The 13,122-nt window shown below is 43.5% G+C and overlaps 2 protein-coding genes across 2 annotated transcripts; both read right to left on the bottom strand.

The window, feature by feature from the left end:
- Positions 1 to 1,239: 1,239 nt before the first annotated feature.
- On the bottom strand, positions 1,240 to 4,695 carry LOC145970389 (uncharacterized). The gene has a single exon (XM_083097150.1). The coding sequence runs from the start codon at positions 3,700 to 3,702 to the stop codon at positions 2,509 to 2,511; it is 1,194 nt and encodes a 397-aa protein (XP_082953276.1). The 5' UTR covers positions 3,703 to 4,695; the 3' UTR covers positions 1,240 to 2,508.
- An 89-nt stretch (positions 4,696 to 4,784) lies between these two features.
- LOC145970408 (uncharacterized) lies at positions 4,785 to 6,984 on the bottom strand. Its single transcript, XM_083097205.1, has one exon. The coding sequence runs from the start codon at positions 6,052 to 6,054 to the stop codon at positions 5,194 to 5,196; it is 861 nt and encodes a 286-aa protein (XP_082953331.1). The 5' UTR covers positions 6,055 to 6,984; the 3' UTR covers positions 4,785 to 5,193.
- Between the last annotated feature and the right edge of the window lie 6,138 nt (positions 6,985 to 13,122).

Genomic DNA, 13,122 nt, shown 5'->3' with positions numbered 1-13,122 from the left:
AAATGCCCATCAACAAATTTGGATTATTCGAACAGAGAAATGAAGCAATTAGAACAAGCGATCATTGGGATAAATCGGTGACAAGTTACTTGCGTCAAAACGCTCTGTGTCGCGTCGCTACGTACTATGACGCGAGGTCGCGCAAGATTCGCCGTGTAGCGCAACCTGAGGCTGATACCGATGCAGTCAACAAACTGTACGTGGAACAATGCGTTAAAACGTTGAAGAATCAGCAGAAAGTATCAGACGAGAAGCTGACTGCGTTCGAGAAGGACGTGCGAGCTTTGCAGACTGCGATAAACGAGCTTCAGCGTGCGATTAACACTAATTCAGAAACAGCTACGAGCGGCTAAACAGCGGCTATTGTACAATTATTGAACATCTACAAAGGCTTATCGAACTACAATGAGTGGCAGTGATCGAAGAGGAAACGGCTGTGAACGAGGCTACGAACAATTCAAGAACAGTTGCGAACGAGGTTATGAACACCTCAGGAACGGCTGCGAACAAGGCTATGAACACGTCAGGAACGGCTACATACGAGGCGGCATACAACTCTGGAACGGCTACGAACGAGTCAGAAACGATTGCCAACGAGGCTGCGAACGGGTCAGAAACGACTGTGAACGAGGCTACGGACTACTTAGAAGCGACTACCAACAGGGTCAATCACGGCAACAAACGGGTCAAGAACGGCAGTGAACGGCTCAGAAACGACTATCAAACGTGTAAGGAACGACTATCGAACGGGTCAGAAACGGCTAACGAACGGCTATCGAACGGGTCAGAAACGGCTATCGAACGGGGCAGGAACGACAACTAACGGGGTAAGAACGGTAACGAACGGCTATTGAACGGGTCAGAAACGGCTATCGAACGGGTCAGAAACGGCTAACGAACGGCTATCGAACGGGTCAGAAACGGCTATCGAACGGGGCAGGAACGACAACTAACGGGGTAGGAACGGTAACGAACGGCTATTGAACGGGTCAGAAACGGCTATCGAACGGGTCAGAAACGGCTATCGAACGGGGCAGGAACGACAACTAACGGGGTAGGAACGGTAATGAACGGCTATTGAACGGGTCAGAAACGGCTATCGAACGGGTCAGAAACGGCTAACGAACGGCTATCGAACGGGTCAGGAACGGCTATCGAACGGGGCAGGAACGACAACTAACGGGGTAGGAACGGTAATGAACGGCTATTGAACGAGCCAGAAACGGCTATCGAACGGGGCAGGAACGGTTATCGAACAGTAACGAATGATAAAACGCACGGTGATACTCGGGGCACACATCGTTTGATCGACGAATCGAAACAACGATGGATCGGCGATCGGGAATAACCGAGGAAGCGAAGAAACAACATAGTTTAGAGAAACAGCAGTTGGTGAACGAATTGCACGCGCCGGCGAGAAAAAATTTTCCCCGAAGACATGTCATAGTGCGGGGATACGATGACTTGTGGCAAGCTGACATTGTCGAGATGCGTCCGTACTCTCGTTTCAACAGAGGTTACCACTACATACTCACAGTCATCGATGCGTTGAGCAAGCACGCGTGGGCCGCACCACTCAAGAGTAAAGGCGGAAGCGAGACAGCTGACGCTATCGCTGAGATAATTCGAAATAGCAAAAGATGTCCGAAAAACTTACAGACTGATATGGGGAAGGAATTTTATAACGCTGACGTGCAACGGCTCATGCGGAAACATGACATCAATCATTATTCTACATATTCAGTATTGAAGGCATCGATCGTTGAGCGATTCAATCGCACGCTGAAAAACGACATGTGGAAGATGTTTACGCTGAACGGATCTTACAAGTGGATCAGCGCGTTGCCGCGACTCGTATCGGATTACAACGCGCGCAAGCATCGAACGATCGGTATGCGACCCGTCGACGTTACCCCCGCGGTCGCTGAAAGACTCTTGGCTACTGTGTATAACCGTGTAAATATCGCGGGTCCGGCAAAATTCAAAGTAGGTGACTCGGTACGCGTTAGCAAGTACAAGACAATTTTTGAGAAAGGTTACACGCCAAATTGGACAACCGAAGTGTTTAAAATTGTAAAAGTGCAGCATACTAATCCCGTAAGCTATCTACTTGAGGATTATCGCAAAAAACCTATCGCTGGAGCGTTCTACGAGCACGAGTTGCATCGCGCGAATTATCCGGACGTGTATCTCGTGGAGAAAATACTGCGTAGGAGGGGTGACGAGGTTTACGTGAAATGGTTGGGATTTGACAATTCGCACAATTCTTGGATACATAAAGACAATGTGATTTAATTCATACAATGTTTATTTTTAATTTTCTGGAAAAATATATGTGTATAACATATATAATATTTGAAAAATGAAAATATATATATAAATCCTTATCAATATTCCTTGCGATAGTACATGTATTTTTAATATAAGATGTATGAGAAATGCATTACATAAAAATATATGAAATATAAAAATACAAAAATCTTTATTAATATTTCTTTCACACACATTTTACAATGGTATCTTATAATGCCCCCACGGTAGCGTATCGGTGGTTTCGGGTACGATATACCGCTTGTCGTCGTACGGACTCAGAGCAATTTTTGTCTCGCGGATTGTGTATACTTGGTGCAATTTCGATCTTATACACGACTGCTGGCGCGTCATTTCAATTTCTTCTTTCAAACACCGTGTGTAATCGTCAAACGTTATCGTTCTCGCGACAACGTTGCTCTTGACACCTTTAACTTTCTTCGTATCCTTTTTCCCATCGACTCGTAACGCATACATTTTTGCTCTGAGCCCGGCAAATTCGGTCATTATGGCACCGTTATTTTCATCCTTCATTAGACCCGGTACCTTTTTATTTACGAGCGGTATACCGTACGCGTTATCAATTGGATAATCGCTCGTATCAAATCGGTTGATATCGCGCTTCATGTTTTCATATACATCGACGCATTCGATGTGATATATTAGACTATCTGTGTCGGTGTACATTACTCGGCATTTGTCGCGATACAGAGGAAACATGTACTCGTGGTGAAATTCGTACAAGCACGTTTTAGAAATGTCTAGTATGCACATGCCGACATAGATTGGTTTATAAAATCTTACTTCTAGTTTGCGTAACTCTATGGCAACGAGATTCTCCGAAAAAATACTTCGACTATGGAAATTTGGTTTCGCTATCATTGCTTCTGCGCCGTATCGTCCGTCCCACTTTGTTAATAATTTTACGTCGACACGATTACGCACATTTTCCATCGTCTTGCCAAATACCGCGTTATTCATCAGTTTATATAAATTTTTTTCAAAATCATTTTTCGCGAGTGTTCTAAACTGTGTATTTAATTCGATATAACTGCGAAGCCACGGAGATTGTGAAAACTGTAAAATTCGATGTATTTTTGTAACGCGAAGGCCGTGTCGCGTACATTGCTGTAGATTACGGTAGTGTATCACGTAACGCTTCTTATCGTATAATGTTGCGAGGAGTTTGTCTTGCCGCTTGCCGGGCGGCTTGTCACGTGTCGGGCAAAACGGAAGGTCAGTGTGCGTATCGTGAAGATGTTGCGGGTACTCGAGATCGACTTCGAGGATATAACCCGTAGGCGAATCTAACGCGATCGATGCTACGTCAAAATTCGACATCGACCCATCGAAAATCGGCATAGGGCAACGGTTGACACATTGCCCATCCATATAAGTTATTTACATCGAAATACATCAAATACGACGATGGTTTCGATGGATCGTACGATTGTTGCATGTACTTGTTATTAGCGCGCGCGTATCTGTTGGAACACTGACTCAGACCACCGCGTATACCGCGTTCGATAAACATGACCATGTCGATGTCGGTAAGCAATTCGAACGTAATCTTTGTATGCTTCAACATGGCGTCCCACGTGTATCCGGGAAGAGTATAATAATACGCAGGGTCGAGTCCGTAACTTTCGATACATTTCTCGCGAAAGTTTTCAAAAATATCGGCTAATAACAAGACATCGATTTTAAGATATAAATCGCTATATTCGCCTAGCGTTCGAATGGAGAATCGCGTCCAGATGTTCTCGGCGTGCGCGTAATCGCTCTCGGATATAGTTTCACCGGTTAAGGAACTGTAAAATGATTCGCGCGGTGGTAAACATGTATCTTGCAACTTGTCAACGGAATCGATGTATTCGTATGGAAACACACCTTTTCGTGTTAATAATTTGAAGTTTTCACTCGATAAATTTTGAAATTCTGATTTTAAAATATCCAGTTTATCTTTATCTAGATAAGATGCTAATTTGTCGAGACTTACCGTAAGAAATTTGAATGAATCGATGAAGCGTAATTTTACTTGATTTTTTGGTTTTTCTTCCTTAAGATCGACGTTTTTGGTAAACGATATATATTTCTCTTTCGTTATTGGAAGTAACTCGACTCTCCCTTCGAACGCTGTGGCTATTTCCTCGATAATGAAATGCGAATCATAACCGGATAAATTATGAAACACTATCGGAATACAGAAAGACTCTTTATAATTTAAATTACAATTTGAATGCGCGGGACCTCTGTACCGTCCAGTCAAATGGCAATGATCGCGTACGCGTGTATCGTCTTGCGCGAACGGTTTTTCGCATATATGACATTGAGTAGCGCTATTAAATTTTTCACACTCTTCGAATGTTAAATCTACCATAGGGACATTAATAGTTAAAATATTTTTTACACGAAATGCTAACATTTTAAGTTGCTCGACGAACCATGCTATACAATCGGTACTGCGACGCGAATGATATGTGGATAATGAGTCGTTGTATGAGCAATGTATATAATATGCTATGCTAAATACTTGATGGTGCTGGCACATATTCTTCTCTTCCTCCATCTTGGCCAGAACGCATTCCAAGTCGGCGTACACGATGAATGGAAGCTGCTCTTTCTTGTTGTAATTGTTGAACGATAACCACTTGTCCTTATCGCTCGGTAATCGGATAGCGCAGTCGTTCATCTTTCCACAGTCGATTCCACATTATGCGACTGCAACTTGTCGTCCGAATCAAAGTAATGCAAGCATCTATAAAAGAAAATAAAAATTTTTAAAAAAATTAAAGATTTATATACAATTTGCTACATAACTTATAATTATTTAAATTATACATACCGATCGCAGATATATTTCTTATGGTCCTTTTTGCTCAGTTACGAGCTCACGAGCCGGGATAAATTTTTGATCCATGCGAAATGTCCGACATTGTTGCCGTCTTCCACGTACAACAAGTTGACATGCTTGTCCCGCTTCTGCTGCGAAAGACGTATCGGAACAATGCTGTTCTTCTCTTCGATGCTGTACACGTTGATCGAAATATCGTTGACAAGTTCAAATTTTTTAATCTGATTGACAGTCACTGGAAACTCAATGTCTCGGAAATTCAGCACTGTCGCGTACGACGGGTACGATGATTCTCGTTCCGCCTTTCTTTCTGCGGGATATAGAGCGGCGACCACTGCCCACGCGAAACACGCATTGTCTTTTGATTGTACGTTAATCACTGCTCTCTTCATCATAATCTCCCGCGGCAATTTTATATGACATCCCGCGCGCATAGGATTATACTTATTTATATTTACAGTCAAATTCAATATTCGCGACAATGCCCAGCCACTATCGCGTTCCTGAAATTCTTCCAGCGATGCTAGAGTGGGTTCGATAACGCGACGCTCGTACCACTCGTGTAAATCGGATGTGTGAAAGAGTTCACAGTTTCTCGTATTGGTACTTTTATTTGCGCGCTTATCACCCGACACAAATTCACCATTGAATATAGTGTTCACTTTTACACTGTTGTGTCTTCTTATAACGTCCTGCACATGTTCTATCACAATGTCTTTGGCGTCATCGAGAAATTGACGAGGTTCGATATGGTTTGCGTTAATCACAGCACCGGTCAGAATACGGTTATCGAACGCGGTATCAATCTCGCGCCACACAAGTTCATTTTGATGCCCGCTACATCCGGCACCCGCGTTATTGTCGCCACTGTAATTACCACCACTGGGCATAAACTGTCTCTGCAATCGAGTCTTTGCACCTTCGAGTCGCGCGATCCGAGCAATCAATGATTGTCGATTCCCGATCGATAATCGTAGTCGTTTGATCCGACTTTGCTCTTCCAGCGACTCGATGTACTCGTTGCATCGTTGTAGCCATGCAAAATATTCGCCCAAGGTGGCAATTTGGTTGGATCGCTCCACCAGGTCGCGTTCAGTCTGTTCGATATTTTCCTTTTTTTTTCACTGAGTGCAAATTGGGCACATATTGCATGGAAATCTTATATACAACGGCTCGCTACACCTTGAACAAAATCGGCCATCCATCGCATTAAGTGTCTCAATTTTATGTTTTCTAATAGCATACATCATTTGGCTATCCACGCCTTGCAATGTAATCATACACGAAGGACATACAGCTAGAGCACCACCCGTGGAATAATAACTGTATATGATACAAAATTTTGTACTACGTGCGTTTAAAGCATTAATTTCCGCAACAGACACTATTTTCTCTCTGAATTCCGTGGAGTTCTCACTGCAGTCACTAATGCAGTCACTGTCAGATGACAACGCGTGATCTTCGTCTTCCATTTTTATATATATATATATATATATATATATATATATTATCACACAACACTGACAGAACACTATACTTTTTGACTATACTTTTACTATACCGACGCGACGTGTCGATGCGCGTTCAAATCATGTACTGTGACTTGATGCGCTTCAATCCTCCCTGTATTTCGTCTAAACCTTTTCATCTTTGTGTAAAATAAATAAGTGGTGTATCATAATAATCATTTATTTACATCTCAGAAAGAATTCGTTCTCTCTCACGCGCGGCAAGGGCACAAAGCAGCCGAATATCGGCGCTGATACGTTGCAATTCTTCCTAGAAAAAATATGTAAAATAATTCTGGCCCTAATATTCAACCCTCTTCAAATACCGCTGTTTACCATCTGGACATCGGTTTATGATTGTTTATACTCGTCATAAAACATTCAACACATCCCCAAGCGTCCCCCACCCCGCCCCGCAGTCCCCATGCCTACGAAATCCCCTCCGTCCCGCGTGACGTCATTCCCCCGCGTTTATATTGTTTATGTTAAAAAATATATATAATGAAGAGGAGTCTGCTGCACTAGAGTGTCATTTCTTTCGTTGCTCTTCTGTGTTTCGGTGGTCTTGTGCAATGACTGAAGAAAACGTAATTATCATCGACGACGATACGGATGATGATTACGATGATTGGATGGATCCAGCTGTGGCGGAGAGGATGGAGATAGAGAGAGAGGAGAGAGAGAGGAGAGAGATGGAAGATGATGTATCTGATATAGAACCCTTGGCGAAGGACAGTGATTATGATAGTGACAATAGTGTCGATATTCTTGATGAACGGTTACAAAAGAAACAGCGAGATTTAAGCATACCTGAAATAATGACATACAACGAAGCAACAAAGATATGTTGCATTTCCTATTATTATTATATGGAAAATGGATCAAAATATTGTACCGAATGCTTTCTAGAAGATCCGCATCAGTTTGAAGAAATTAGTGCTGTTCGAGAACATAGAACCATAGCTTATGTTCATTTGGAAAATTCGAGTATGTCATGCAAAGAGTGCAGAAAATGTTTGAATCAAATATTGCCCTGCAACATGTGCCCTATTTGCACAAATTAAAATAGATGAGTCATGGATAACATTGTAAGTATCTTTTAATTTATTATATATCAAAAGTATCTCAAAATAAATTATTATTTTTTTTATTTTAATTAAGATAAAATTAATGTAGCGTTTTTCCTGTTTCAGGAGCTGCCTCCCCCTTACAGCCCGGCGCACCGTCCGCATTATTTTATATTCATCTTTTTTTTCCTCCTATATTTTATTAATTTTTAAATTTTATATAATTTTAATATTAAGTACACACACACACACACACACACACACAATTTGTAATACTCATACACACATTTAAATAAATTCTATATATTTTTAATTATAACAAAAAAAATTGCAATTATTTACACGCCTTTCCCTTGCGCTCCAATCCTTTGCGTGCTCTCGCATTAATTATAAGTCTCGCTATCGTTCTCTCTCGTACGCATTCTTTTCGCACGCGATATTATTGTTCTCTCTCTCTCACACGCGCGGCAAGGGTACAAAGCAGCCGAACATCAGTGCTGATACGTTACAATTCTTCATTAAAAAATAAGATAAAATAAAATAAAAAAAAAGGGGAAAATGATTTTGGGTTAGGCCCGAAGACCCAATCCTCTTCAAATACCGCTGTTTATCAATCTGTTTATGATAGTTTATACTTGTCATAAAACATCCAACACAAGCGTCCCCCGCCCCGCCCCGCAGCCCCCGCGCCTGCGAAATCCCCTCCGTCCCGCGTGACGTCATTCCCCCGCGCCACCGAAAACCCCCTCCATCCTGCGTAACGTCATTCCCCCGCGCCGCTGAGATCCCCTCGCGCCTCACCCCCCCTGAGAGGACCTGGGTTAGAACCGGCCTAGTATACCTACTCCCGAAACCACCGATACGCTACCGTGGGGGCATTATAAGATACCATTGTAAAATGTGTGTGTGTGCGAAAGAAATATTAATAAAGATTTTTGTATTTTTATATTTCATATATTTTTGTAATGCATATCTCATACATCTTATATTAAAAAATACATGTACTATCGCAAGGAATATTGATAAGGATTTTTACGTATATTTTCATTTTTCAAATATTATATATGTTATACACATATATTTTTTCCAGAAAATTAAAAATAAACACTGTATGAATTAAATCACATTGTTTTTATGTATCCAAGAATTGTGCGAATTGTCAAATCACAACCATTTCACGTAAACTTCGTCACCCCTCCTACGCAGTACTTTCTCCACGAGATACACGTCCGGATAATTCGCGCGATGCAACTCGTGCTCGTAGAACGCTCCAGCGATAGGTTTTTTGCGATAATCCTCAAGTAGATAGCTTACGGGATTAGTATGCTGCACTTTTACAATTTTAAACACTTCGGTTGTCCAATTTGACGTGTAACCTTTCTCAAAAATTGTCTTGTACTTGCTAACGCGTACCGAGTCATCTACTTTGAATTTCGCCGGACCCGCGATATTTACACGGTTGTACACAGTAGCCAAGAGTCTTTCAGCGATCGCAGGGGTAACGTCGACGGGTCGCATACCGATCGTTCGATGCTTGCGCGCGTTGTAATCCGATACAAGTCGCGGCAACGCGCTGATCCACTTGTAAGATCCGTTCAGCGTAAACATCTTCCACATGTCGTTTTTCAGTGTGCGATTGAATCGCTCAACGATCGATGCCTTCAATACTGAATATGTAGAATAATGATTGATGTCATGTTTCCGCATGAGCCGTTGCACGTCAGCGTTATAAAATCCCTTCCCCATATCAGTCTGTAAGTTTTTCGGACATCTTTTGCTATTTCGAATTATTTCAGCGATAGCGTCAGCTGTCTCGCTTCCGCCTTTACTCTTGAGTGGTGCGGTCCACTCGTGCTTGCTCAACGCATCGATGACTGTGAGTATGTAGTGGTAACCTCTGTTGAAACGAGAGTACGGATGCATCTCGACAATGTCAGCTTGCCACAGGTCATCGTATCCCCGCACTATGACGTGTCTTCGGGGAAAATTTTTTCTCGCCGGCGCGTGCAATTCGTTCACCAACTGCCGTTTCTCTAAACTATGTTGTTTCTTCGCTTCCTCGGTTATTCCCGATCGCCGATCCATCGTTGTTTCGATTCGTCGATCAAACGATGTGTGCCCCGAGTATCACCGTGCGTTTTATCATTCGTTACTGTTCGATAGCCGTTCGATAACCGTTCCTGCCCCGTTCGATAGCCGTTTCTGACCCGTTCAATAGCCGTTCGTTACCGTTGCTACCCCGTTAGTTGCCGTTCCTGCCCCGTTCGATAGCCGTTTCTGACCCGTTCGATAGCCGTTCGTTAGCTGTTCCTGCCCCGTTCGTTGCCGTTCGATAGCTGTTCGCAGCCGTTTGTTGCCGTAATTGACCCTGTTGGTAGTCGCTTCTAAGTAGTCCGTAGCCTCGTTCACAGTCGTTTCTGACCCGTTCGCAGCCTCGTTGGCAATCGTTTCTGACCCGTTCGTAGCCGTTCCAGAGTTGTATGCCGCCTCGTATGTAGCCGTTCCTGACGTGTTCATAGCCTTGTTCGCAGCCGTTCCTGAGGTGTTCATAACCTCGTTCGCAGCTGTTCTTGAATTGTTCGTAGCCTCGTTCACAGCCGTTTCCTCTTCGATCACTGCCACTCATTGTAGTTCGATAAGCCTTTGTAGATGTTCAATAATTGTACAATAGCCGCTCCTTAACCGCTCGTAGCTGTTTCTGAATTAGTGTTAATCGCACGCTGAAGCTCGTTTATCGCAGTCTGCAAAGCTCGCACGTCCTTCTCGAACGCAGTCAGCTTCTCGTCTGATTCTTTCTCCTTCTTCAACGTTTTAACGCATTGTTCCACGTACAGTTTGTTGACTGCATCGGTATCAGCCTCAGGTTGCGCTACACGGCAAATCTTGCGCGACCTCCCGTCATAGTACGTAGCGACGCGACACAGAGCGTTTTGACGCAAGTAACTTGTCACCGATTTATCCCAATGATCGCTTGTTCTAATTGCTTCATTTCTCTGTTCGAATAATCCAAATTTGTTGATGGGCATTTTTTTTTCTCGATGCGAGTGACGTCGATCGACTGATCAGTTTCGTTGAGACACCGTTTAATTTATAATAAGGCCGACTTCGCGAAGTTCCTCTATAATCGACAGGATCTCGTTGTCGTGAGCGTTATGGCCAGCTCGGCGCGAAGCGTCGAGCAATCGTAAACGATTCACTAGCTCGTTGGGATCGTCCCAGTGCACGTAATCGATCTTATTGTCGGTTAGCGTCATCACGCGAGGCATGGATACTCCCGTACCGCATTTTTTCTTTTTCGATTCGATCGACATCAACGGTGCAATTATGTGTTTATACTTGTATCCCCTGTTGCTCTTTAATTGACCTTGCGCATCATATTGGCGTTTATGCGCACTCGTCGCCATTAATATGCTCTTATATTTTTGCATATCGTCCTCAGTGTATATGTCATCATCGGGAATTCTCTTGAAGATCAACTCGTATAATCCAGGTGTACCAATGTACCTCACTTTGTCTATGATTATAGAGTCATCTGCGTCGATGTCGAATCGTTTGTTACCGAGCCACATTTCATTCTCGTTGAAATAGACACCGTACACGTGATCGATCTGATTTTTTTCGTTGCCACTAAGGAAAGCGCTCATGTACTTTTGTGGCAGTGGCCCGAAGTACTCTCGTAACATTTTTTGACCTTCCAACGTTTGTAACATGTTTCGAACAGATGGTGATTCGAGCGGATTGCCCGTGGTTTCGAAAACATTTTCGATTGCGAGTGATTGGGGTATCGTGGGTTGTATGATTCTCGTTGTCGCGGACGGTGTGGAGGTTATGAGCGGTTCATCCGATGTATGCGGTGTCGATAAACGATTCGCCTTCAATCGTTGTCTCTTTTTCGGTGTCGTATGCTCCTCCTTCTCCTCTTCTTCCTTGTACCGCTTGATGGGTAACGTTTTAATTATAGCGTCAGCGTTACTCTCCGGCTCGTTTTTCACCGCGATTAAACTAGAGTTGTCGACGATTTTTTGTAGTGGCTCGATAATAGGTCTAAAATGGGACTTGACCACGATATCGTCGTCGATCTTGCCGGTCTTCAAAGCGCGATGTTTCTTGCGGATCGATTCGCTCGTTTTCTCAATCTCCCTCGCAATTTTTTCACGCTCGCGAACATTATCGCTTTCAGCCATGTCATCGACAGAGTGTCGGCAGCGACTAATCGTTTTGCGGTATCGCGAACACGTTAAATCCTTTCCTGTATCGCCCGTTCGTAAATGAGCTGTCCTTATCTATCACTAGAAATCCATACTTTTGTTGCCAACAAGTACGACATAATTCACTGAAATCCTCGTACGACATGCGGTATTCACGTGATCGTTGTACACGTGTTTCAAGTTAGTACCGTCCTGTTTAAACGAGATCAGCAGGTTCGCGTTGTCGCGTATAAGATGTTTTGGTATTCTCGCGTACGTTTGACAAAGATAGAAGCAGTCGACGTTTGAATGACGACCCATTGAGAAGTACTCTCTTATCGTATTTTGCTTGTCGCACGCCACGTCATCGAAGACGAAAATCGAGTTTGGACGTGCCTCGCTCGGTGGAATGACGTCACTGTTATTGGAGAACGTAAACTAGCCGATTTCATCGATCGATGTCAACAAATTCTCCAGATATCGATATTTCGGCTATTGCAGCGACTTCGAGTACACGTACACGTTCTCGAAACGTACACCGTGCGGACTTTCCAGTAGACTTATAAGAACGTTGGTTTTACCACAATTCGAGGGACCGCAAACGATCGCGCGTATAGTAGTCGGTAGCATCGTACCGTGCTTGCGCATCTCCGCATTGTCCTTCATTGATCGTAATCTGTCGTCGCAATTCGTCACGCGTATCGTCAAAGGTTGTCGCACGAATCTCATTTTTTTCAACACTATCGATTGGATCGAACGCCTGCCTATTTATAGGTGCGCGAAATCACGAGTCGCTCAGTAGAGAAAAAGTGTTCGTTCTGCTATCAAGTCCTTCCGACATTCGCGATTTGAGCGTCGAACAACTACAATTTGTGTCAAAAGCTGTTCTGTTGCGAATGTGCGGTGATTACGTTCACTACGTGTGGGACAAACTTCCGGAACACAAAAGCGGATCCGGAGGTTCAGACGTATCGTCGCTGTTACGAACACTACAATCAGCCGTGGCAGGAAACACACATCGACGGTCTGGCGCCATTGATAAAGAATTGCAGCGAATGTCAATGAAAATATGTAGAGACCTATTAAATCACGCGATAAACGCACTTCCGATCGAATTCCATATTCCCGGCTATCAGTTTTGCGGGCCAGGTACATGGTTGGAGAAGCGATTAGTCAGAGGCGATCGAGGTATCAAC

Source organism: Camponotus vicinus, unplaced genomic scaffold, assembly GCF_025532165.1.
Source record: "Camponotus vicinus isolate PSW18456_S1 unplaced genomic scaffold, iyCamVici1.0 SCAF_4, whole genome shotgun sequence".
NCBI classification, from domain to species: domain Eukaryota; kingdom Metazoa; phylum Arthropoda; class Insecta; order Hymenoptera; family Formicidae; genus Camponotus; species Camponotus vicinus.
This window is presented reverse-complemented; position numbering and strand designations above follow the sequence as displayed.